A 27,176-nucleotide genomic window follows, 5' to 3' on the forward strand; every position below is an offset into this window, starting at 1 on the left:
ACTCTGTTCTCACAGTAAAATGGAAGCACTGATGATAAAGTACCTATGAAGAACAAACCCTTATTTTCAAAACATGGGCAAACTTAATTATTTAGAATCAATTGCTACATGAATCACAAATGACACATTTTATTGAGAGAAAAAGCACTGCTAGCATCCACCTTTGCAAGGTATAATCTTAGATTAAGTGCTGTCTCACTGCATTTGACTGGTCAAAATGCTTCAAAAACTACATTCTGCACAGTTAAAAATAAATTCTCACACTTGATAATCCCATACACACTAAAAGTCACTCTGTGCTCTTGCATAGGCTGAAATAGAAAAAAACTGCATGAAGTTATCATTTCAGTAATTGCACTGAGTTATCTGAGTTCTGTTACAAAACTGTACCAATTTGTGAGAATAAAAGGCAGTCTGATTAAACATACTGTAACAGTCACCTGCTGAGCACCTATATCAGCTGGCTGAAACAGTATTAATGTTGATGTAATTAGCTAGCTAAGAAATTCTTTGAAGGTGGCAATATCCCTTGACAATGACAAAAAAGTAGAGGCAAGAAAGGAAGTCATTAGATTTATGTGACCTTCAAGTACCATAAAAATATCCAGGAAAGATGGGAAAGTTAATTAAGTAAAGAAATACTTCACCAGGTATTTTTTGGGCCACATTCAATATTTCCACTATGTATAATAAAAATAAAAAATGTTTTTAGTAAAAAAACAAAAAAACAAAAAAACAAACCCATCCCTTAATACCCCTTGACTGGACAAAGGGCATGCAGCAACTCTAGATATTTCTTAAGCTACATCCCTATGAATGAAGACATCCCCAGTTTTGAAAACTTTCGTTACTATTTTAGAGCTGTTGTCAATCCAGTGTCCTTATGCGTCACATCCTACATATTCCAGATTACAAATGAACGTGCATTTTCATTGGTGATGTTGCTGGAGAAGCCAAAGAAAGTGCAGATTAGTAAAATTGTATAAAATCAAAAGTAGAAACAGCAAAGCGTGCATCCTCCTAATACATAATTGCATTATCTGTATGGAGTCACAGTATTTTCCTTGCCCAATTACTGTGGAACATTATCAAAAGGTCTTTGAAATAAGCATAGGTCCAGCAGAGGTGGGATTCCAGTTAGAGTATATAATTACATGACACCAGAAGCTGCTGGGGTGAATATTAGAAGAGTCTGGTGGGTAAAAGCCCTGACAGATGGTATGGAAAAGGCAATTTACACACGTGGTTCATATGGTTAGTTTCCACGCCCATCATCTCAGCAGCTATACTGCAGTCATTTGGTGCGGTCTCACAAAGCATTTTTATAACTGTATAGATACCCTTACATGATCTTACATTACCCTATTGCTGCTGGTGTCACCTCTGTTTTTATTAATGTGGCTCTGCTTTCACTGAATGCCATTTTTCAGTGTAATACTGAGCTCAGCAACACTTGCTTTTTTTTACAAATTGGACAAGGCTTTTTCCTTTACTGCTTTCTAAAATACCCTAGGTGTTGGGCAGAATATGCTTTAAGAATGGAACTTCCAAGGCTTTTTTTTTTTTCTGTATTTAGTTTCCTTTTTATTACTTTCTATATTTTTGACCTTTTTATGAGCACAGAATTCTCAGTTATTTTAACAGGAGTTTGGCATTAGCAGGGGCAATAGGGTAACAGCCAAAGTAGCTTTCTAACATCTTTTATTGTAGTCTGTAAGTGTAGTATCTCCGTTGCATGTTGCTATGTGAGCTTTTCAAATGACCAGCCAATACATGTCACTTCAAATATTTCATCATGGTTTTTCTACTCTCAAAAATCTAATTTTTCTTGTGTCTGTTGTGTTTCCTGTCCTGATGTTAATACAGTTTTGCTCAATACTGCTCAGCAGTATTTATCTTGTTCTTGCAATTAGAGAGGTTAGAAAAAAACCCGTTTTTCAAATATCTTCATAAATCATAATTATCAAGTGAGATCTGCAGTAACTCAGTAACTGTTTCTCTCTTACTTTATATTAAAGTGTGCATGCACATGTGTGTAGACACACTCGTGTACAATCAACCTTTTTGGCACAGCAGAAACAGGACCTGTAACAATCAGTAAGAGCAGTTCTGTCCAGTAAAAAATGAAAAGGTAGGAAAAAACCAAAGCTTTATCCCAAACAGATAATGTTTCTTTCATAGGGGTTCACTGTTACCATGTTAGCACGATTTAGCAGTTCTGAGCTGCCACACGAATTAATGTGTGGTACAAAAGAATGTAACAATTCAGTTCGCATAAAGAATAGATTTTATTTCTGAAAACAAATACACTCATTTTTGAAAATGAACTTCAAAATTATTTAGGAATGGAAGACAGAATAAATAGCATCTTTCTGTTCTTTGTCATTAATCATGCCACAGAGAAAGTTTACCTGTTTAGCTCTGAAAATGCAAACTCTCCACAATTCTTGGAATTGTGGTGAGACATCCCAGACTGCACAATGAAACTAAAGTGAAACCCTAGCTGACCAGTTTTCTAACAAGCTGTGTGATGAGTATGACCTCTTGTGTTAGACATGGGAATATTCATTTTTTTATTCACACAATGAAACAACCAAGCAACTAGACAAAATATCTAAAAGCTAGTAACAGCACTGTCCTTGCATTTCAACAAATAAACAAGATAGCAGGAGTAGAGGTATAAAATTTGGGACTTGTGACTTCTATACATGAATTAGAAAAATAAAGGCAATGATTTCCCCACAGAGAAAAAAGATACCAAATATTTTGGTGTAACAAGACTTTAAAATATTTTTTTCTTCTTCACAATTCTAATATAAGCTTCCATGATGAAAGCAGATGAAGTTACAGGACAGAGTCTTGGTGACTTCTAAATAAAACATGGAGATTTACGAATTTCTTAAAAGGCTTTTCAAGGTAAACTAGGTCATGAGGAATTTATCTTCTGTTAAAATGAAAGCTTAGGAGGAAGTACCTTTAAGCAAAATTAAGGACACAGCATGAATAGAAAAGGAATGATGAAACCTCACCTATCTAATCTTTATAGTTCACAAAACATGTATTTTGAAAGCATGCTTCAGCATGACTTTTATTTACAGAACAGTAGAAGCCCAGGTCCCCAGGGATTTTAATTTTCAAAGATTCCCGAGATTCATGTGTGTTTCAAAACACAGGCGAGATGGGACCAGTGAGACAGAATTATAGCACCATGTTTTTTCAAAGAAAATGGAATATCTGAAGCTGTGTTAAACAGCCTGCTTGTTCTTAAAAATAAAAGCACCTTCTCTCTTGGTCATTGGTGTTCAGGGAAACTAGTGTGATATTGAGCATCCAGATACATTTTAGTGTAACTTAAAAACTGAAGTATTTTATCATTCATGCAATGAAGTGTGTATTTTTATTCAAAACTTGGTGTAAGATGAATTTTTATTTATCACAAAGGATTATGATGCTGTGTATCATATATATGCCTACTTATGAGTGCATTTACAAAATAACATTTACAAAATAAACATACTCAAATTTTAGTCTGTCTCTAAATAATTTATCTAAGTTGCAAACCATGATATTTACTACATTAGTGAGGGTTGTTTCATTGTGTGGGTGACGTGTGCTTGCTTTAAAAGGTACATCTTGATTAGGAATTAACTATTTTAAATTTTATAACAGAGCATATTTTAAAATTTTTTTAATGACAGTGCCTCACTCATCTTTCTAAACTACAACTCATCTAAGGGTTTCAAAGGAAATTGAATGTCATGGGAGACACAGAAATTACAAGAACGCAGGCTTTTATCTTAGAAAGGCTTGGTGGGTTTTGTCCTTAACATTGTTGAGACATTAAAGATGTAAGAAAACCTTCCAGGCTATCAAATATTGACTGGGGGAAAAAAAAATAATAAAGGAAGGAACCCCTCTTATAGTCTTGCCTAGTTGACAGGAATGACACAGCTGTAACAAGGTAAATCACTTTTCATCTTCATCATTCTTTCCTTAAGGAATCTTCCCTTAAATAAATGCAGAAAGGAGAATTTACCTGGTGCAGACATTGCTCTGCCTAATGGAGCTGTCGGAGTTGATTACTCAGTGGGGGCTTGGGAGGCAAAGAAAAGGGAAAAGGCAAAATGGGTAGCAGACAACCGGCTTCAGGACTGTGCCAGCAGTGCATGACAGGGAACCGGAGCCGGAGTGGAACTACTCAGTGACACCGGTCCCGTCTCACGGCACAGCTCCTGCCGACCCGGCGGAGCGGCTCTCCAGCCCCGAACCACCCCCGGCTGCCGCCGGCCTCACGCCCCGGCTGCGCCTCTCCCTCCTCCGTCTGAGGGAAGAAGCAGCAGCCGGCAGAAGCCGTGCGTGCCCCCACCCGTCCTCCGTGACAGGCCCGGCATGTGCTGGGGAGGGCTCCCCGCTCCCCGCTCCCCGCCGCCGCCGCGGCCCCTTCCAGCTCCCTGCGGCCCGGGACGGCGGGACGGGAGCGAGCCCGACGCTGTGTTTTGCAGGGCGGAGGCGGCGGCGCTGCTGGACAGCTCCGGAGCGGCGCCCATGTTCCGGAGACGGCGCAGATGTGAGTGGGGAGCCGGGGAGAGCCGCCGGGGAGAGCCGCGGCGGAGCCTCTTCGCCGACAGGCGGGGGCGATCCCGGGAGCGAGCGCGCTCCCCGCCCCCGGGAAGCCCCGGGTTTCCGCGGCGCGGGCGGGGCGGGCGGGGGGCGAGGGCAGCCCTCACCTGCGGGGGGCGGGGGGCGGGATCCCCGCGGGCGGCGGCCCCGCGCCCCCCCGCTGACGGCGCGGCCGGTCCGCCCCGGCAGGTGACGTGATGCCCGTTGTTTTGGTGCGCCCGACCAATCGCACGCGGCGGCTGGATTCTACGGGAGCCGGGATGGGCCCGTCGTGGCGGCAGCAGGACGCTCCCCTGCCGACCGTCACGCATTGCGCAGGGTGCACCACCGCCCGGTCCTCCTGCGGCTTTAACGGCCCCGGCATGGACCCGCCGCGCCACTTCCCGGCGGGCTTCGGCCCCGAGCAGCAGCAGCAACAGCAACAGCAACAGCAGCAGCAGCAGCAGCAGCGCCCGCCGGCGCCGCCGCACTGCCAGCAGCACGGCCAGGACAAGCAGAGCCTCCTCCAGCAGCAGCAGCAGCAGCAGCAGCAGAGCCCGTGCCTCCAGTGCAACAACTGCGCCTACTACGGGGCTGCTGCGGCAGCCGCGGGGGATAACCTGCCCCTGCTGCTCCGCGCCTCCTCGCCGCTTTCGGGCGCCTTTCGGACGCACTCCTCGCCGCTGTCTTCCGCCGCCTCCTCCCGGCACGGCAGCCAGCTGAACGTCAGCGAGTTCACCCCGTCCAGCCATGCTGGCGCGTCCAGGCAGCCTCACCAATATTCCCAGTACCACCAGTGCCATAGCCTGCAGCAGCAGCAGGCAGCCAGCCCCAGCAGCAGTGTCAGCAGCAGCAGCACTCACCATCATCATCACCATCATCATCACCACCACCATCACCAGCAGCAGCAGCGCCGGGAGAGCAACCCCTTCACCGAAATAGCCATGAGCAGCTGCAGGTACAACGGCGGCGTCATGCGGCCGCTCAGCAACCTGAGCTCGTCCCGCAGGAACCTGCACGACCTAGACTCCGAGTCGCAGCCGCTCCAGGCGCCGCTCGCCAGCCCCGCCGCCGCTGCCGGCTCTGCCCCCGCCGCCGGCAGCCCCACCGCCCCGGAGATCGTGGTCTCCAAGCCCGAACACAACAACTCCAACAACCTGGCGCTCTACAGCTCCTCCGGACCCGGCCCCGCCACGGGCAGCAGCAACAACGGCGGGGGCAAGTCCAGCAAGAAGAAGAACCAGAACATCGGCTACAAGTTGGGACACCGCCGGGCTCTCTTCGAGAAGCGCAAGCGCCTCAGCGACTACGCGCTCATCTTCGGCATGTTCGGCATCGTCGTCATGGTCATCGAGACGGAACTCTCCTGGGGCGCCTACACCAAGGTACCAGCTCGGGCGGCAGCCGGTCCCGCCGCCCGCGGCCCCCCGCCCTGTCCCCGTCCCGCGGTGTCCCCGCTCGCCGGTGGCGCGGTGCCGCCGGCCGCCTGCTCGAGCCGGGGTGGCGGTGGGGAGGAGCAGCCCCCCGCGTGGGTCTCTGAGGAACGGTGCTGTCTTTTTCTTGCAGGAGTCTCTGTATTCCCTCGCTCTGAAATGCCTTATTAGCCTCTCCACGATTATCCTGCTCGGGCTCATCATCGTGTACCATGCAAGAGAAATCCAGGTAACGTTTCCTTCAGTGGGACAGGGAGAATTGCTGGCTTAGGTAGGGGTGCGAGGCGGTTTGTCCGGGGGAGCAATGGTGGTAAGTACTGGGCGCGTCCTGCTGCTTCAGAAAGCAAACGTGGTCTCTGCAAGCCTGCCGAAGTTGGTGAATGGACCTCAGCCCTGGAGACGGGCACCATACAACGGGCAGAGAGGAGCCAGGAACCTCTGCCTGCTGGGGAATTCTGCCTGCTAGGGACTGTCGCCTGCAGTTATGCTATAGGATTGCTTAGCCCCGAGGTTATAACATGCTTTCTAGGTGATGTGCCTGTTATCTCCTGTAGCAGCTGTACAGCAATAGTCTTTTATTTCCCAATGACTAAATTTCATGCTATGCGTTTTCTCTTGACGGCAAGGTTAATGGTCTTCACTGTGCAAGGTATGTAATCTTCACCCTGCTGTCTCAGATAGGAGTATACTCTAGGAGAGTGCTTAGGAGGAGGGGGAAGATTCATGCTTGACTTTTTTATTTAATGCTGCACAGCATCTAGGAATGTGACCTGAGAAAAGTGTCAGGAAGGATAGGGCTAAAGGTACGAGGAACATAATGGTCAAAACTATAGAATAAATCTCACAGATACTGTCACAGGTTCTGTCCAAGTGACTTAGGTCCTAATTTCAGTTGTAATTTTTTTGAATAAGAAATTAAAATGTAGCATTTCAGCTCAGCTGAAGTTTTGAAGGGAAAAATACCTTACTCATAGATACAGTGCTTTTGCTTTTTCAGATTAGAGACTGCTTGAGCTGAAGACTGAAATGTCAGATTTCAAGTGCAATGAAGAATTTTCCACTGGTACCAGTCAGTTAAATAAGTAATTAAAAAAAAAAAAAGAAGAATTGTATAGTATGCTGCTTCTGTGCAAATGAAAGCTGTAGTTTCAACATGAAATGGTACATAGTCTCCTACTTAGGGTAGTGTTAGAGAAGTACTGTGTTGCTGAAGACTTTATGGCAAATTGAATCCTGTTGTACAGTCTTTGCACATGCAAAACTTCTTTTCCTGGCTCAGAACCCGGTTTCTCTGCATGAATGTCAAGGATATTGAAAGCCGTTTAATGGTATTGTATTGAGTAAACAAGTGTTCTGGAGAGAGAACAAATTTATAAGCTATGGGAGTACTGATGAACAGGTTTCTTTATCAGTATAAAAATAAATAAGTAGCACTCCTGCAGCGTGGGAGACTTCTCTGGTGTATCTTCCCACAAATGTTTTTTTCAGGCATGAAAAGCAAAGCTGAAAACAAGCCCTCTCTAAATGTTTAAAATATTCTATGCATTTTCCAGAAACTTTAAATGGAAAGTTTTATGAAAGTTAAATAATTGTAGGTCTGTGCAGGTCCCCAGCTTATACTAAATAGTTACTCCAAGATTCGATTGTTTGTTGGGTTTTTTCAGGTAAAGAGTTAGAAATTTTCATTGTCCTGGGAATCAGATGGACGAGGAAAAAAAAATTTAAAAATTGTCATTCCATTTTGGTTGTTTTTTTAACCGATTGTTTTAAAGAACATCCTCATATTTGCAACTACTTTTAAGGAGTTATGCAATCTTATGACTTAGTCATGGTTAATGTAGTTTTCAGTGCTGCCTTACAGTGCAGAACACAAGTATACCTGCCTGTAAAACAGCAGTACCCCATGTTTTGGAATGAGAGACACCAGAAACTGCAGTAGTCATGACAGTGCCTGGAGGAGATGCAGCTTCAAGGGGTTCTGTCATTCACATCAAAAATGAAAAGTTCTCCGTTTCAAGGAGTTTGTTAGAAGGAAAGGGCGAAGTACCCTCCGTAGCTATTAGATATCAGCTTACTTTTGAATTTAAGCATAGTATGTTTTTCTCCACACACTTGACTTTTAAAAACTAGGATGATGACAATGCAGGGCAAAGGCTATGTCAATTCTACGATCATAAAATTTATGTTGCACTAGACACCTGAAAAAAAAAAGTGCCTTTAAAATCCTTTGGCTTAGTGGTGTACATAGTGTTCTCCAGGCAAAAGAAAATAATAATGTAATGTTTTTTAAATAACCTTTAAAGCTGCCTGTTTTCTGAAGGCAGACATGTCTTTAATTCAAGCAAATGTTCTGCTCTGTGCAGAAGACTGAATAAGGTCTGTAGAACAGAGGCCACAGATGCTTGGTTGTGTCCTGGAAGACTTTTTGCACTAGCTGTATGTCAGTCCTCCTGATCCCATTGGAACATTCCTTTCTGATTATTATCTGAAACATACTTAAATATTTGTTATACTGTTAATAAGCAGGAAGTTATTGAGAGAGGGGAATTTGTTCCATAGAGCAGAAGAAGGTGGCTGTATTCAGCTTGTGGCTGTCGTGTCTTTCATAGTCTGGTGGGAGAAAACCAGCCAAAGCATAAGTAGATTTTTCTACAAAGCATGAGGCAAAAAAATGCTGGGAAATAAGGAACTGACAGTCTAGTAGTTATTACTGATTGTAGGATGAATACGGAGAAACTCCCGGTGACCTAAAATGCTGGCAAGTGGCAGTTAGCTTTTTTGTTCTTTTCATTAGTCTTTGACCTTGATTTATTGGTAGGAAGATCAAACAACCATGCTGCAAGGATGTCCATGGGTCAGTGCCTAGCAGCATAGCAGGTGGCTTTAATCTTCCTATTGAAATGACATTGCTTGTATGTTTCGTTTTGAAAACAGTCAGTTAAACCAGTCTCTAGAGTTTGCCTGCCCCAGACTTGCTGCTTTTTTTAAGGCAGTTGGAAGGGAAGTTTATAAAGGTTTGCCAAGATTCTTCCCAAGCCGAGAAGTGATACGTAAGAAGCAACGTAAGACGACTGAGTTCTCTTTTCGTCTTTCTCCGGGGTCTGACCGTGGTGGATGTGCGGTGGGGAGCTGGAGCACCTCGGGTGCGGCTGGGGCGGTGTAGCGGCCGCCTGTTCAGCACCGCAGACAGCTCCGCGCGGAGCGCCTGGCCCGGGCGGCGCATCCCGCCGGGCGCATCCCGCCGGGCGCATCCCGCGAGGCACATCCCGCCGGGCACATCCCATCAGGCACATCCCGCCGGGCGCATCCCGCGGGGCGCATCCCGCCGGGCGCATCCCACCAGGCGCATCCCGCCGGGCGCATCCCGCGGGGCACATCCCGCCGGGCGCATCCCACCAGGCACATCCCACCGGGCGCATCCCACCGGGCGCATCCCGCGGGGCACATCCCGCCGGGCGCATCCCGCCGGGCGCATCCCGCCGGGCGCGGTGTCAGCCTCGCCGTGGAAACCTGCTACCTGCACGGCTTTGTCTGGGGCTTCCCAGGAACTTGCACAGAGCTCCGCATCTGGCAGACCAAAGTCTCCAGACGGGTGGGAACTGCAGTAACTAGACAAGGCTAACTGTAGGGATGCTGAGTAGTCTTGTGAGATACTGATAATGTTTAAATATCAGTATTTAATATTTAAATTTAAATTTAAGTAATTAAATATTTAAATATAAAATGTTTCAACAAATAAGTTTTCAGTGATGGCACTGTGTTATTCTGTATAACTCTAGGAATGAAAATGTGAGCTGTTATGAATTTTAATAAATGTGAGTTAGTGTTAAGAATACATTGAAAGTCAGTTGAAAACAGTTGGGTTCAAATGTTAATTCATAGATTACATTATCATTTCTAGAAAAGAGGATAAAAATTGTGAGCAAGTTTGCTTCACATCCTTTCCCTTTCTAGAAAAAAAATCCTGCTGGACAACAGTAACAGAGTTGGAGTTGAGAATAGTGATAAACCCAAAATGTGTGTTCACTTTTTGTTCCACTTTTGTCATGCCTATAATTCTCTTAAAAACATTACGCTTGGGAGATAATGAAATATGCATCGCTCTCTCTCCAGGCCTATGTTTTTGTTGATTCAGTTCTTCAGAACAAGTGCTTTGTGTTTGAAAGATCAGTGGGAAAAACGTAATTCATCATTATCCCAGACTAGAACAGGTATTTTCTCTGACTGTTACTCCAGTTGAGAGTTTGAAGAGGTGAAGGAGGGAAGAGCTAAAAAGACAACATTATCCAATTACCATAATAATTTTTGATATATTAATTATCCACTTCATGCATAAACAGTTTGTTACTTAATACTATTTTACATAATTAAAGCAGAGGCAGCATGTAACATAATTAAAATTGTATTCCTTAGAACTTACTGTTCCATTCCACATTTCTCTAGTGGAATTTGATCCATAAATAAAACAGAATTTAAGAAAGTTTAGGGTGGCAATTTATATTGCAAACCCGCAGTTTTTCTACTTCTATTTAAAAATTGACCTCTCTGCCTATCTCTAGTACTGTTGGAGATAGAAATGCTTTCTAACTATGCACACCTGAACTTCTACTAGCACTTGCTTGTATTACTAAGAGCAAAAGGTTTGAAATCAAAATTCTGTGAGACTGCCAGTCGGAGATCTTTAATAGCTATAGCCCAGTATTTCCAGAGAGATGGTGGTCAGTGGAAGAATATATCCACTGGAACACTTCTTTAATGCTGGACTGCTTAGTGTATCCCTTCTGTAAATAAACATACTGCCTGTCCTGAATAATAGTAACCTGAGTATTGCTAACCTGTGCTGTCCCGGGTAGCATCTGAGCCTCCCTGAGACAGATCCTGTCACTCATGCAGAAACATGAAAGGTATTGGTATTTGTTAAAGCAAATAGAAATCTTTCATGTGTATGTGTGTGTGCATCAGCTGAGGTTTCTAACCACTTTTAAAATGTATTGCTAGGTCATACTTTGATAGAACACCCATGGAAAGGCTTGCAAACTCCGAGGTTAAGGTTAAGCCATTGCTTTCACAGCAGAGCCTCCCAGGGCTACGGGGAAAATCCACTGTCAGTCCCTAGATGGTTCTGAAGTGATGGGAAAATAACATGCTACTGATAGATTTAGAGTGAAATATTTTCAGTCTTCATTAGCTTTCTATGAAGTTACCACAGCTGAGAGCCCAAATGTCTTGCTGAAGAATCAAGAATCTTCTTTTCCCTGTGCCTGAAAACTTGAAAAAATGGAACAAGCAGTACCAGGTAACAGAAAAGAATGGTAGTAAATACGTAATACCTGTTTATTGTGCAAATACATCCCATAATGCATGATGGTAATAAACACAGTTTATGGGAGTTTCATTATCTTACTGGCATCAGTGGAAAGTTTTGTGGTAAAAAATTTGCACTTGTGAACAGTTAAGCCCCCTTACGGTTTCTTGTCATAAGAAGTAATGCTTATTCTACAGTCTAACTTACTTATTTTTTATTTGTTATTTATTTGTTTCTATCCATGTTATCATTTTGCCTTCACTGGAGTGGTACATGTGCATTCCCTTGTCTTGCTGGCAACCTTTTGACTTTGTGTGGAGTCTGGCTTGTCTTTGCTTAGGTGTATTGATGCATCAGGGATTGCTCACACAGCCTGTAAGTCTTCTGCTGAAGAAATGAATGAGTTAGACTAAGAGCACAGAGAGCAAGTCTGATGAAAAACTGGTGCAAATCAAGAAGTAAACTTAGAGTGTTACTTAGCCTGATCTGAAGTCTCTTGAGAACCAGTCTTTTTTTTTCTACTTATTCTAATAGATTTTGAGTCAGGCAACAAAAAAAAATCATTGTGTGGCAGTTGACCAAAGATACAGTAATTTCATGTGCAGATTCAAAAATTCCCCTCTACCAATTAAGTTTAGTACACATTTCACATCTGTAATGAGCAGCAGAAAATCACATAGGAGTCCAAGGACACTGTATTTGACAAATTAACACCATATCTGTCAAGTTAACACTTTAGAGTATTTTCATGAAAATACTTGGTTTCAGTTCTGTTCAGTACATTTTTGGTAGTTTACATGTGCAGATCCTGTTGATGTAGGAAACACTGTGGGTGCCCACTGTCTCTGAAATGCAGCACTGCAATGCATATGGCATGGAAGGCAGGCTCGAAAATCCTTTAATGGTGGTCAGCCTTGGAAGGGGCAATAAAGTTAATCATACATTATGCCTGTATTTCCAACAGGCTTCATTAGATCCTAGGAGGAGGTGGTACCTGGTAGTCAGTACACTGAGTGATTGGTCCGGCCATACCTAGGATTATCTATTTATATCTGGCGTTGTTCTGAGCGTTTTTTAATGAGGCTGTTAGAAGTTTATCAAAATACAGCACTGCATTATGAGGTGTGAGAAGGTACGTCATTGCCCCTGTTGGAGGAGAGAGAGCATAGAGAACATTTGTAACCAGAGATCAGATTCTGGATTTGTATAAATTGTGCATCTTAGCTGAAATGAACAGATATTGTTGTCTGCAGTATTAGAGGCATTCTGCATGCCCATCCTAATGTGAAACTATTGGACATGTCAGATCATTCAGCTGTGGGACCTTCAGGTTAGGAAATTCTATCAGGTACTTGACTGTAGCTCTTTTTTGCCTGACTAAGTGAAAGTGTGCCAACACTGACAAGTGTACATTAGTGCTTTTTTGGTTTTGGTTCTGGTTTGTATGTGATCTACTAAATGTAGTATCTTGGGCTTTCAGTTTGATTTGAATGTATTGGACATGTGTTTTGAGAGAAGATCAGAACAAGAATGGCTGCTGTTTAGGACTTTGGAGAATTAAAATGTTCTCTTTCAATCAGCTGTTTTCACCCTTGATGATGAAAGTTGTCACCTTGCCTTACTGAAGGATAAAGTACTGCATTGAGCCTGTGAAGCTCCTTTTAAGATTACCACTAAGAGAAGAGGCTGTAATTGGTCTTGTAATTAGCCTTCAGGTAAGCTGGGAATATCGGTCACTGTAAAAGTTTTCTTTTATGAGCTGAGAATAAACTATAAAGTATTCAGGAATTTTGTGAGAAAGTTTTCACAGCTCTGTTCTACTGAAATGAGAAAAGTTGCATATCATGATGACACACAAACACAAATAGAATTTAATTTTTTTCATGCTTTTTTAAATTTAATAACATAAAATACATTACATTGAAAAATGTGAATGGAAAAACTTCTGTTCAATAAATGTGATATAAGAAATACACAGTGAAATATTTGAGGATCAGATTCTTAACACATAATGAGTGCTCTAAATTGAAGTGCTCTAAAGATTCAATTACTTTAGGTACTCACAAATATAGATCCCTTAGTGTGATTATTCTTCGTAGAGAAATATAATGATGTATTCTAGATTCAGGTGTGTAAATTGACCTTGTACCATTACTTTAATGAAAGACACATTAAGAAATTTCTTCATGTGTCTATCAAAAGATCAGAAGAGACTGTCATGAGAACATGCTTTACAGCTAAGAAATAATTCTTTTGTAAAGGCAGCAGTCAAACATGAACATTTATACTTTAAGCTGGCGTGTCTGAACCCAAGCTTTTGCAAACAAAAGTGTTCAGTTAATATCGTGCATAAATATTTTCATAATTGCAGAGTATCACACATTTGTTAGTTACTGATTCATTTACTTCTTCCTTCTTGAACAGTCCCTGCAATTGTTCCCTTCATCTGTGTGAAAACCGTCCTTAATAAGCTTAGGTTTTACTGACATTTTTTAAATGGGTGTGAATATTATATATTTCATGAAGGAGTGAGAGGAATGAGTTCTGACAAGCAATGTTTGCATCTTCTAAGGTGATTCCTATTCACTTTCATTTTGTTGGAGACAAACCGATCTTTTGGAATTAAATTCCTTTTAAGGAAATTCTAAACCTTTTTGTGACAGATGGAAATGCTCCTGTGTGTTCCATATAAAGTAAAGCAAAAGGGTAAGCCTCAAATAACTTTATATTTTAAAGTCCTGCTCTTAGTCTTTTCAAGAGTAATGTGCTCTGGGTTTGCTTTTTTTCCTCTGCAGAAACAAATTAAAACAAAATCTTGTGATGAAGTAGCAGCTTCTAAACTTCCATGCATACTAATACTATACAGTTATCTTGATGTATAGGGGAGAGCTGGTTCTGTGTTATTTGACTGACCAACAGAACTGTTTATGGAATTCTAATTGAATACAATCACAAAGTTACTGAAAGCTGCAGGAGCCATAAGGGTCAAAAAATAGAGAGTTAAGAGGCTGTATAGGTGTAGCTCTTAAGTATAATTCATCTTGCAAAACCCCTGTTTGTAAAAGGGTATATTTGAAATTAAAAATAATTGAGAAGTAAATATATGTGGGCTGATATCCACAGATTTTATTTTCACCTGTGGATAAAGAGCTTCCTGAGCTTTCTTATCTGTATTCTGCAAAAAATAATGTTCCTTGTAGTATTTCAGAGTGTAACTGTGTGTCTTCCATAAGCACTTATGCATCAGTTCTGTGGTTCAATGAGTAGGTATAAGATAGCCTGAAAAGGAGGAAAAGCTTTTATAACAAGTATTTGTATTGTATAAAAGTATTGTATTATAAAAGGCAATTACCTGGACAAGTCCTCACATTTTTTCTGTCACTTAAAGGATGTTTTTACAAAAGGAAACATTGAGACTAAGAGTTCAAGTGCTGTGGACGTAATCTGGGGATGGCTTCCTAGCAAGATGTGAAGCTCAGGCTTGCCTATCTTGTGGTCTTATGCTCAGATCAGTCATTTGTCATGTAAATAAAGACGCTGTAATTGCCATCCATCTATGCCTATAATTTTCAAGAATTATATGCCTACTTTAGCAGATGTCCCAAAAACTGCAATGTAAAATGAATGCAGTGGTCCACAGTATGTTCTAATGAGATACTATTCTTTATGAAGCATTTTATTGCTATTAAAATAGTTTATTCCATCTTTCATAGCTCTGCAAGTTCTGTAGCATTACTACAGGTATACCCAGTCATTCGCACCTGCCCTATAACTGACCTCTTATGGTAGTGTCTTTCTCTAGAGTAATCCATTAGGAAGCAATGCTTCGTCTTCAGTCACTTAACAAAATAAAGATTCATTCTAGTCGGTGATAGGTATTTCTTGTTTTGTGACGGTTTGTTACACTTTTAAGAATATGATCTGTTGCAGCCAGAGAACAAGGCATGTCTTTAATTAAAAATAAAAATGACACAGTAACTTTGATTAGTCTGCACCATAGCATCCATAAAATCCACATACATAAGAAATCTGAATTCCGTCTGGTACCTGCAGGAAGGCTGAATGTCCAGGTGTGGCTTGACATACAAAATAAATTACCTCCTACCTAAACAAATAGCAAAAATTACTAGAAATAATGATCCTGAGCATTCACTGATAACATTTAAGTTTAAAGATGTTTTCATCAAAATTTTTCTCACTGCATTTCTGATACAGTATTAGTTAGCATTTTTACACCAGTCATGTGCAATTGAGCAGTGTTTTGACTTCAGAAGAGGATCTGTATTTGTGAGTATCTAAATTAGTGGGATCTTTAGAGCAATTCAGTTTAGAGCATCCTTATTATGTGTTAGCGATTTGATCCTCAACACCTTTGTTATCATTAAAATATTTTCTCAGGAAGACTTGAAAGCTCTTGAACAGAAACTGATTTATGAATAAGCTAAGGTTCTCTTAACCCACTTCCCTTTGGCTATTTCTCTGCAGTAGCAATAAAATTCGGTTTTGACCATGCAGCTACTATAGCCAGATTATAGCGGGTTCCTTTTTTGTAAATTCCTCTGTAGTATACTACCCATGAGTTTTTCTTGGTCTCTACATAAGGAGTTGGCTGATATAGCAGAAATTCTCATCCGTCCAAATTCAAGTATAACTGAAAAGGTACCCTATGGCAGCTGCTACAGAACATGATCGTTATCTGAATTGTGTCATGGGTAAAGTGGCTTCACACTAAGACCACGTCATTCTTTTGCCCTTATTCAGGATTAGACTTCATGGTAAAAGCGAATAATTTGCATTCTGTTGCAATTTTTGCAGTATGATAGTTTAGAATAATTAAAACTCAATGTGTTAAGATAGACAAGTGCTAGACCTGATGTATTGCCAGTTCAGTTTCAGTATAGTTTTAAGACAGTTTAATAGCACAATGTTTAAAGTAGGTATTGGGATAAGACTACCCATGGCCAGTCTGATTTTCAGATTTGATTGTCAGATAGGAAGGTGTTTGGTCCTCTTTATGTGCAGCCGTATATGAACAGACGTTTGTCTACCTCCCAGCAGCAGAATGGGCTGCAGTGGAGTCAGATGAGAAACTTAACAGTGTGGCTGTCAGCGGACAGGCCATTCTTCTCTCCCACCATTTGGCACTTGGAAGGAAAAGAGGGGACAGGGTTTTTTTTTATATGCAGCCTGCAATCAGAGACGTCAGCTCATCCAAAATTATTAATTCTTGCATTTCACCTGTGCCTTTTGTATGTATGTTGTGGCTGATAACATCCTATATTAACTGCTGGACATCAGAATTTTTGCTGCTGTGGTATGTTCCATTGAGCATAATGGTTGTGGAAAGAAAGCTTTCTGAAACACTTCTAATGGCAATTTTATGTTTAAATTGTGGACAATAAGGGGGTTGACTGCAGTCAATGCGAACGTGTTTCATGTATTAGGTTTCCAGAGATGTTAAAAAAACACCAGTTGCTTTGAGGACAGAGCATCTTCTACCTGAGATCTGCTGTAGAGCAGACAGATTTGATGAAGCTGTAACATTCAAAAAATTATTGGGCAGCAAAAAGAACTTCATGTACTAAGACATATGCTGAGATGATTTTTTTTCCTGAGGAAGCAGGTGCACTCATGATTAGCATTGATCAAGTAAAACGGTATTTTACCTATTAAGAAATACAGGTACCTGTAAAAAAACTCATGCCTATGTTTATTTAGCCTGATGTTAATAACTGCGCTACTTAAAGATATTTTAAGTTGATCTTTGAAGCAGTTTGAAGACTTTATCAGCTATATGGTTTAGCAGCCCACTTTAGACCTTCTTGAGTAAAAGGTACTAAGGACATACCTTCTTTATTGCTGCCCCCTCAAAATTTTACTTGCCAGGATGAGTTACAGAGACATTTGAATAGAACCAAATGCCTCTAAACACTTGGAATTAGTGCATGACTATGTTTATTAGGATTTTTAAATACACAAGTACTTCTAACTCCATTCTGCTTTTCCTTCTGCACAATATACTTCCACTTATTTTAGTAGTCATGCTTTAGGACAATACTTGGATTTTATATTTCTATATTTAGAGTTGATTTTAACATACACTTGAATGAAATTCTGGGTTAAACAGAAATTCTGGGTTAAGACAGTAAAAAAACTTACAGGGACTTCATGATTCCTTTGGTGCTGATGTGTACTCACCCATTTTCATTTAAATAAAAATTTAATCCATTTAAAAAAAACTCATACATTCAAACTTTCTCACATACTTGAAGTATTTATGTAGTAAGTAAATGCTAGAGGAGGAACTGAGAAGACAGATTCTTGTGTATATGACGTGTTGGTACCCATCATTTCCTAAAAACAAGTTCCTAAGTTTAGAGTCACTGTTGTACTCCTTTGGCAGAATGAATAAGATAGCTCATCTTATTTAGCCTCAGATTCAGTGTTTCTTCCTTTAACTTCTGTCTCCACTGAAAATATATTGCCAATTTCTTCAGAAAATATATCCTTTTTTTTAATTGGTTCCAGTTTTCCTAGTAGTAATGAAGCTGATCATCCCTGAAGGGAGTGAGGCTTCTCTCACAGTGGCAGATGGCAGTCGTTTTGGGAGATGGTGTTTTCTTCATGCAGTGATCCATAGAGCAAATTATTTTTAGTACTGAATGAATAAAAACAATTCCTAAATTAATAATTGTAAAATAATTATTTAAAATAAATAACATAAATATATTGAAGTGTAGATTTCTTCCCAGCGACTTTTGCATCTGCAGGAAAAACGTAGAATGTAGAATAGAATTACTTTATTTCTGAGGTACTTGAAATGAGAAAAACATAGCACAGACTGCTATGTTTCTTGATGAATACATTCTAAAAGTTAGTTCTGCAATATTGCACAGTTACTTTGTAGGAAGATGTGCTGTGTTCTTCATATATGAAGTTTTGCAACTGCTGCTCCAGTGCAAAGCTAAAATCATCCCTTATTTTGATACCAATGTTTCAATCCTTGTACTACCAAGTTCAGTGTAGTAGTTGAAGCAGACCTAAAAGACCAGAAGAAATGTTTTAAGAGATTTTGTTTGATTTTGAAGAGATTTTTGTTGCTAGAGATTGTTTTATTAGCATGGTTGTTTATTCAGTGTGGTCATTTTTTTATATTTGTGAAAGTAGACCTAAGCAATCCATTTACTTTGCAACCTTCCCTTTTAGATGTAATAAAGCTGGCACAGTTGATGTTCTGGTGCACTCTTTTAGCAGGGAGAGTGCGCCAGGGCAGGCCAGCTAAAGCACAGGGCATGCAAGTTGGCAGCTGGTGGAAGCTGAACTCAGAACAAGATGTGTTGTGGCTAGGTTACGTGCTGGTAGGTTTCTTAAGGGCTGGCTACATCCAAATAACCTTCCTCAGTCCTTAGAGATGCTCCTGACTCCTCATCATTTTGTGGCCTCCTCTGGACCTTCTCCAGTAGCTGCTTGTCTCTCTTGTACTGAGGAACTGAACTGAACAGAGCACTCCAGATGTGGCCTCCCTAGGGCCGAGTAGAGGGGCAGGATCACATCCCTGACGACCTGCTGGCCACACTCTTCCCAGTGCAGCCCAGGATCCCACTGGCCCTCTTGGCCACAAGGGCACTGCCAGCTCATGGTCCACTTGTCATCCACCAAGACTCCCAGGCCCACCTCCACACAGCTGCTCTCCAGTAGGTCATCCCCCAACCTGTGCTGGTACTTGGGGTTATTTTTCTTGCACTTGAGTGATGTTCAGAGCTTTGTTAAATTAGGCTGCTTCTGTATCTGTCTGGAGGACATTATTGATTCTCAAAGCCAGGCACAAGAGCTTTTGGAAACTTCTGACACTGGGTGGAAGCCTTCTACATGAGCTTAACAAGCTTTTTCTTACTGCTTTAAGCAGCCAAGGGGGTAGGATCTGAAGCTTTGGTATAGTGAAATAGCTGTTAAATTAAGAATATTGTTAAAATGAAGAAATACCCTTCATAGACATTAACTAGTAGAAATTCCTGTTTTGGTCAATTCAGTTGAGTCACATAGTAGTTATTCTGCTGAATATCTCAAATGAATATAGTCACCCTGAGTGGTGGACTTTTATTTATGGAGCTCGGATTCGTTCAAAGGTTCGTAAAAATTTGTGTAACTCCGTATCTCTCTGTTGATTACAGATCTGAGGAAGCTCAGCTGTGATTTTTCAAGCAAGACTCCAAATTCAATTATACTAGGAAGTTTTCTTGTGAAATATTTTTTTTTATAATAAAAGTGAAAAAAAAATTGGCTTTATATTAATTTTGCTTACAATCTATTAGTAATAGCAAGCTCATTATCTAATTACTTCGATTTTTTTATATATTTATGAGCTTTTGATGACTTCTTAGTTCAATCCATAATTGTGCTTTTCTCAGGGGTTTCTTCTTCTCTGTAGCATTGAGAAAGAAATCCTGGTATCTTGGAATGTCTTTTCTATTTTTTTTTTTCTTCGTAGTGCTTGGATTTTGATTCTTAATACTATTACCTGCACAGAAGTTCAGGAGGGCCTCACCTTCTTTGGGTGCCTGGAGCTCATACATGGATATGGAGAGACCTATATGAAAAGAAATTATGTACATCCCAGCAATTGCTAGTGCTATAATGATCTTTTGGCATTGTAGGTTGTTGGGGGGGGAGGAGGGGGTGTTAAGCTGTTTCATAGTTTGGGATGAAGAGTACAGCTGAAAATCTGTCCAGTACCATTTAAGAATATTGAGGAATGTTTCTGAATATCTTTAGAGAGAGAAAGCTAAAAAGAATAGTGTCAGCTTGTGGATTAAACCAGAAGGGAAATATGGGTAGGTGGAATTTAACTTTGTGGGCTCATGCAGGATTTAACCCTATGTCATTAATTTGATTTTAAATTCCTTTCTTTCTAAAAAATCTCTGTATTTTTTATAATGATCTGAGGGATAGATACTAAAAAAAGACACAGATGAACCTGGCAAGAGCATTGTTTAACACGCATCTGTATTTTGAAATGGCTGTGGTTACATGTGACCTGTCAGAGGAGCCAAGATGTACTGTTCAGATTATTTTAATGTGAAGGTTTTGGTACTGCACTTCTGAAGATATAGTTCACAAAGACTATAAATGCTCTGAGCCTCTTTTATGCATCCCTTCCTGAGATGGTAACATTTAAATGCAGTATTTGAGAGAAGTATTTTGGACCTGTTTAGCTACCAGGACACATTAACATGAAGTTTGCTTTACATACATGATTTATTTATAGCAAAATATTAATCATTATAAAAAACTAATTTTGCACAGAGATGTCAAATTTAAATGTACTATGCAAGTAATAATTTTTATGCTGAAACTAAGTACCAGACTTTTAAAATCTTCTGTTTAAATTGGGATGTTTACAGTTGGGAGGGGAATATGTATGCATGTGTACATGTCTAAGTAATAGAGCAGTCTGGCTTCCTCATTTGAATGAACTAAGCATGTCTCAGTTGGTAGATAGCTATGCCCGCAAGACCTTGTGGATCAATTTCTAGTGACCTACTAGAAAGTTTGCTTTTAATTCTGGATGTGGGAAACATTCTGGCAAAGATAGGATAGCCAATCCCTCATGTCATTTTGTGAAAAAAACATAATCTTTATCTTCTGTGCTTCGTATGTGCAGAAGGAGTTTGATGCCTCATGACTTCATGTGTATTAAACCCACTAATGTCTCTGATCGGGGCATTGTGCGTAGGGTGAGGAGTACAGCAGCTTCCAGGAACTCCTGTAGGCTCTCCAAGGTCAACATGCCTTTGGGTAACTTACAGACTATTTGATTACATGCCTTCCAATGATGTAAGAAAGTAATTACCATCTCCTAGTTAGAGGCACCTGTGCTAAAGGCATAAGATAGCAATCTCCCATCATGACTTGAAAATGGCTTTAAATCATTTTTACTTAATGAGGTGCTGTGGGACAGTAACTTGGCTTTTTGGAGTAGTGAGGCAAAACCAGTATCTTCTTCATTTACCATAATGTTTTTCTTTTTTTTGGTTGTGTAATTGATATTTTGCATACTACACACCATAGAAAAACATAAGGTCAAACATTCTGGTAAGTCATCAATCCCAGAGGCTGTATTTTGCTACTTTAAATCATAGTCCTATCAGTTCTTTTATAAGATTTAAGTGACTCCAGTATTCAACCGTTTTTAATTTGGATTCTTAAATTAAACAATTGCAACAATTTGCTTGTAAGTAAAGTTGATTTATTTTTTCCAAGGAATGCTTCTAGCACTACAGCTGATGCCACTTTATCACTGTTTATTGCTTCATTTTTACTCCTATATTAATGTATCCCCACAGTGTTACATCAGGGTAGTGATACAGTTCACAGATTTGTTCTTTTGCCTGTAAAGGCTTTTTTTAAACATGACTAATTTCCTTGTTCTTTGCACTCACCAACATTTAGCAAATTAACTTCTCTCCTTTTGTTTCTCTCCTTCAGGGAGTCTCTGATCCAATTTGTTGCTGCAATCTATTTAGAATGCCTTTCTGTTTTTTCCTCTGGTGTTACATGAATGTAACACTGTGTAACACATAAGTGTTACGTAGGCGTACACATACCTATCTATATAAATATCTGTCATATTTATTTTTACGTTTTTAATGTTTGGCATTACAAATATCAAGTTTATTTGAAGTTGAAGATTGATTCTGTGTCTTACATTCACACACAACAAGCTAGAAGTGTATTACATAATTCCAGGTGAAAATAACTTCACACAAAGTGGAGATGTAGTGAAGTTATATGAGAGTTCTCTATTTGAAGAACCTTGCAGTACACTGATGAAGTACTTGCATTAGATTCTAACATGGAATAATTACAAAAAATTAGAAAAAAACGATGAATAGGCATAACATCTGTGACCTTGACTGAAGTTTGTCCTTCTCTGTGAAGTGCAGGACTCAAATCTACAGGAACGTTCGATCACTCTCTTATTACATTCTCTTTTATTGCTAGCATCATTCCCATTCAGTTGAGGAGTAGTATCTTGAAATTAATGCTTGCTTATTGTAGCCAGATTGACTGAAATCAGCTAAGAGTGTGCATACATGCCCTTTGAATTGTGCTGTTCAGTTGTCCTTTCTCTTCTCCATTCGTGTTTCTCACTTGCTGAAGTGGAAATGTGCATAGCCAAGCACACAGGCATGCACAAATACCTCTGTATCTTCCAAATTAGAAATGAAGCTTGCATTCAGTAGATTGCATAATTGCAAGTATATAAAACGTATGTGAAATCCTGTACTAATTTCTGTGTCATTTTTTATGTCCAAACTTAATTGTTATTCACAGCGTGTGGTTGAGGCCTGTTCATGTTCTGGAGTGTTTGATGTCCATCATGGTTTGAACGTAGATGAAGAATTGTAATGAAGTCATCCTCATAAATGTGATTTTGAAATGTTAATATTGTTATGAAATAGAAATGTTTGTACTGGATCTGTGGTCCTTTGTGACTTCTGATGTTTTCTGCCTTTCATGTTTTTACCTCCTAAATCTCATTATATGACAGCTTAAGATACTATCACTTTAAAATACTAGTTTTCTTAGAAGAAATTGTCACAGTTGAGGTCAGGGGAGGTTGATAAGGATCATCTGTGTCTGTAAGCATAACCCATTCCACTGAGAGAAATTTCTCTCTATGCAGAATTTTAGGATTTCTTCAGCTGACAGGTGACTGTGTTATCAAGTATGTGTTCCGTAATGACGTCTCAATGTTTTTAAAAAAGTCAGTCATAAAATAACATTATCTGCTATGAAAATGGTAAGATCAAATTTTAGTGCCTGTATTTAACTCAACATTCTTATATTCTCATCTTTTAAATTGAATCAGTTCTAAAGGTATAATTTTTCTTGAATTTCCTTTCTGCCTATAGAATTCTTTTTGAAATCTATGAAGAGTCTATGTAAAAAGGGAGGAGAAAAGACCTTTGCTTTTTTCAGCCGTTTTTGAAACTTTGTAGCACTGCCACTTTGACACGTATTTGATATGTATCTTACAATTGAAGTATTTAAATCTGTTGTAAATTTAGTTCATTTCTTTGTAAACCCACACAGCATTTGAGAGATCTGATATTATCTGTATTTTTTTCAGTCATTCTGGTTACTATTAATCTGCATTCTGGGTGTTCTATGTACCTGGATTTCTTAATAACTGATGTAACACTTCTGTGGTCTGACTGACAGCATTTGCAGGCTAATCACAAGAATCAAATGCATCAGAGCTTTCCAGTACTTTAAAAGTTTGGCCCTTCAAACCAAATAGTGCATTTGCTAAGTGCAAACCTGCACTGTTTTTGTCAGACAGACAGACATAAATTGGCCTTCTCATATCAATTCACATATCTAGTATCTGTAGTTTGCAGATTGACCACAGGTAAAAGAAACTGTATGTGCTCATGGTGCATACATTGAATCACTGAGTGTTTCATTAGATTAATTCAACAGTGTATGACTTTGTCTTCAATAATATTGCAGTGGAGATAAGAACTATGTAAATGTGGTGGTTTGACCTTGGCCAGCTCTCAGACCCCCACCCAGCCATGCTTTTGCTCTCCCTCTTCAGCAGCAGGAGAGAAAATAACATGAAAAGGCTTGTGAGTTGAAATTAAGATGGGGAGATCTCTTACCAGTTACTGGGAAAACAGGCACAATTTGGGGAAAATGAATTTAATTTATTGACATTTAAAAGTAGAATAGGATGGCAAGAAATATTCTGCCCCACCCCCCTGTCCTGAGGATCAACAACTTCATTCCCCTAACTTCATTCCTCTATCTTCTCCTCTCTGTGCAGGGAGCATGGGAATGGCAGTCTGTCCACAATAGTTCCGCCCTGCCGCTCCTTTCTCCTCACACTGTTTCTGTGCTGCTGTGTGGGTCCTCTCCGTGGTCTGCAGCCCTTCAGGAGAAATCTGCTCCAGCATGGAACTTCCATGGGCATTAGCTATTCTAAGGAGAATCTGCTGTGGTGTGAGCTTTCTGCAGCTGAGAGTTTTTTTAGGAAATATCCAGCTTGCTCTGGAGTGGTCGCCTCCTGGGCTTCAGGGAATTGCCTCCTTTATCATAGTCCGTCCTCTCCATGGGTTTGTCTCTGTTCCAGTGGCTGGAGCACCTCCTTCCTCTTCCTCTTCTCTGACCTTAGAATTTCCATTGTTATTTCTCACATTTTTTTCTTCCACTCCTCACTGCCTGGGCCATGCTTTGCCCTTTCTTAACTATGCTTTCACAGAAGCACCACCTGCTTCACTGGTGCACTCAGCTGTGTCCTGCAGTGGGTACTTTGCAGGGCAACCCTGACTGCTTCTTGCTGACACCATCCCTGCAGCCACCCCAGAGCCAAAACCTTGTCCCCTACACCCAGTGTAATAAGATGGAGAAAAAGAACAAAAGGGATAAAAATCAGATCCGCAAAGACAGAAATTTATTTTGGTTTGTTGTGCTCCTTACTATGGTTAACTTCTTTATTTCTTTTAGTATCAGTTCAACTACAATGAAGTTAATTTGAGGTTATCACTTTTCTAATTTGATAGGGCCATTTTCTGAAAGACAAACTGAAGGTATTTTGAGGAGGATGTAGAGTGGTTTTTTGCTCACTAAAAAACACATACAGGGAAATCAAGCTTGTATATTTAAACTCTTGAAAGAAGGAAGGGGGAGAAAAGCAGTGAGGATGAGTGGGTTTTTGGTGTGTATAGAGTGTTTAGTATGCTGAAAATACCTTTCTTACATTAAGGAACACATTGTGTACTTTGCCTTCTCACCCATTATTTTTGAATAATCTAATTTTAAAAATTCTGCAAAAGTATTTTTTTTCCTCTTACCTGTTTACTGAACAGCCTTTTTTAGATTCAAACTGTAGTTGAAGTGATGGGAAGGCCTTCTGTCAGTGAAATTGTATCTTCTTTGTACATATGGATTATGTTCCTCTCTAAAAAAAGTCTATTTGCAAGGTCTTGCGTATCTCCACTCTCAACTAGTGACAAGTACTGCTTGATTAGCTATTTATTTATTAAATCATCAGGCACGTAATTTGCTAAACAGTGTGAAATGTTTCAGTACCTTTCCTCCTGGGTGGCAAGTTGAAGGCCTTGATTGTGCAGCAGCCAACATCTGCATTTAATTTTCAACTACTAGTGGAGATCACCTGGCTGCCTGGGCTATTCTGATATTTGCTGGCTATCACTTCTATGTTTTAACCATGAGATATCTTCTTGAGTCTTTGTGCAGTTTCTCCTGTAGTTTTGCATCTTACATTGATTGGTATTGGTGCCTTGAAGAAAGCTTGATAGTTCTGCAGAGTATCACCTTGGCTGAAGCTTAACAGGAATCTTAGGAAATATTTTTAATTTGTAATTTAGGTATCTATTCCAAAAACACTTAAATACTTCTCAGCTTTATGAACTTAGGGTAAACAATTGATTTTGAACAGACAAGACTTAATGGGTCCAGAGTTTTTTTTAATCAAAGATTACAATTAAAAAAAAAAAAATGAGAGGCATTCTTAGTAAATAATGGATGAAAATTCTGTTTCATGTGCAGTTTTAAAAATAGTGTATTAAAAAATTCTTTTTGTCTTAACGAGTTATGTTTCCTTTCATAGTGATGTAAGGTCATTTTCATGGCATATTTTTTCTTTTTTTAGTGGTCTTTGGCAGCATAGAAAACTATGGTAATTTGAAATGGAATTATAACAATTTTGTTAATGATGTACTAAAGTTAACCTTATATTTTATTATTTCAGTTGTTCATGGTGGACAATGGAGCAGATGACTGGAGAATAGCCATGACTTATGAGCGTATTTTCTTTATCTGCTTGGAAATACTGGTGTGTGCTATACATCCCATACCTGGGAATTACACATTCACATGGACAGCCCGGCTCGCCTTTTCTTACGCTCCATCCACAACAACAGCTGATGTGGATATTATTTTATCTATACCAATGTTCTTAAGACTATATCTTATTGCCAGAGTTATGCTTTTGCATAGCAAACTTTTCACTGATGCCTCATCTAGAAGCATTGGAGCATTAAATAAGATAAACTTCAATACCCGTTTTGTTATGAAGACTCTAATGACAATATGTCCAGGAACTGTACTGTTGGTTTTTAGTATCTCATTATGGATAATTGCTGCATGGACTGTCCGAGCTTGTGAAAGGTAAGGTTGGTTTTTTTGTTCAGTTCTTTCTTTTTGTCTTTCTATTTTTCACTCCTGCTTTGTCTCTTAAATTTTGAGTTCAGGGGATCCAAAAATTTATTAGAATGGAGTCCCTAGTCCTTGATAATTTGAGGGTTGGTTGTGTTGTATTCTGTGACAGAGATTGTCGGAATGATCTTCCTTTAAATGTGAAGGACTTCTGCAAGGAGATCTGTGCCCCACTGTTTACTGTAGCACTACAATTTGATTTCAGTGTGTTGATATAATTAACACAGTGGACAGATACCACAAAATGCCTTTAAGAATAGTAGTTAATATTCTGCATTGATACAATTTTTCATTTGTTTTCTTTGTCATACAAATGTAGTGAGGATAAGGTAGAAAAAAGAGCCAGTGAAAATGTTTGGGGGGGATGTGTAATTTGAGTTTTATTGTGCTGGAAAAAAATAGGGTGCAAAATGCTGTTGAAGAGTTGGTAAGATCAGTGAAGGGGAACAGACAGAACACTTGAAGTAATATAACCAACCTTCCTTTCTTCCTTCCTTCCGAATTCCTTCCTTCCTTCCTTCCTTCCTTCCTTCCTTCCTTCCTTCCTCCTTCCTTCCTTCCGAATTCCTTCCGAATTCCTTCCTTCCTTCCTT

The 27,176-nt window shown here is 40.0% G+C and overlaps 1 protein-coding gene and 1 long non-coding RNA gene across 5 annotated transcripts in view; one reads left to right on the forward strand and one right to left on the reverse strand.

The window, feature by feature from the left end:
* Window positions 1–2,269: 2,269 nt before the first annotated feature.
* Window positions 2,270–5,960, reverse strand: LOC121658385. Its single transcript, XR_006013941.1, has 2 exons — window positions 5,841–5,960; window positions 2,270–4,614 (listed from the first exon to the last, which is right to left on the reverse strand). It is a non-coding gene; the product is annotated as an uncharacterized LOC121658385 (long non-coding RNA).
* The window catches only part of KCNN2 (potassium calcium-activated channel subfamily N member 2), a 70,265-nt gene continuing 47,600 nt past the window's right edge, over window positions 4,512–27,176 (forward strand). For 2 of the 4 annotated variants that reach the window (XM_042015262.1, XM_042015263.1), the window contains exons 1-4: window positions 4,513–4,567; window positions 4,810–5,984; window positions 6,166–6,261; window positions 26,117–26,535. In XM_042015262.1, coding sequence (XP_041871196.1) covers window positions 4,546–4,567; window positions 4,810–5,984; window positions 6,166–6,261; window positions 26,117–26,535 — 1,712 coding nt within the window. In that variant the 5' untranslated portion in view covers window positions 4,513–4,545. Of the gene's footprint in view, window positions 4,568–4,809; window positions 5,985–6,165; window positions 6,262–26,116; window positions 26,536–27,176 lie in introns of all 4 variants that reach the window. The other 2 variants (XM_042015261.1, XM_042015264.1) reach the window with 2 other exon arrangements.

Source organism: Corvus kubaryi, unplaced genomic scaffold (genome assembly GCF_017639235.1).
Source record: "Corvus kubaryi isolate FWS band 111438036 unplaced genomic scaffold, C.kubaryi_AGA036_p1.0 split3-37296, whole genome shotgun sequence".
NCBI lineage: Eukaryota > Metazoa > Chordata > Aves > Passeriformes > Corvidae > Corvus > Corvus kubaryi.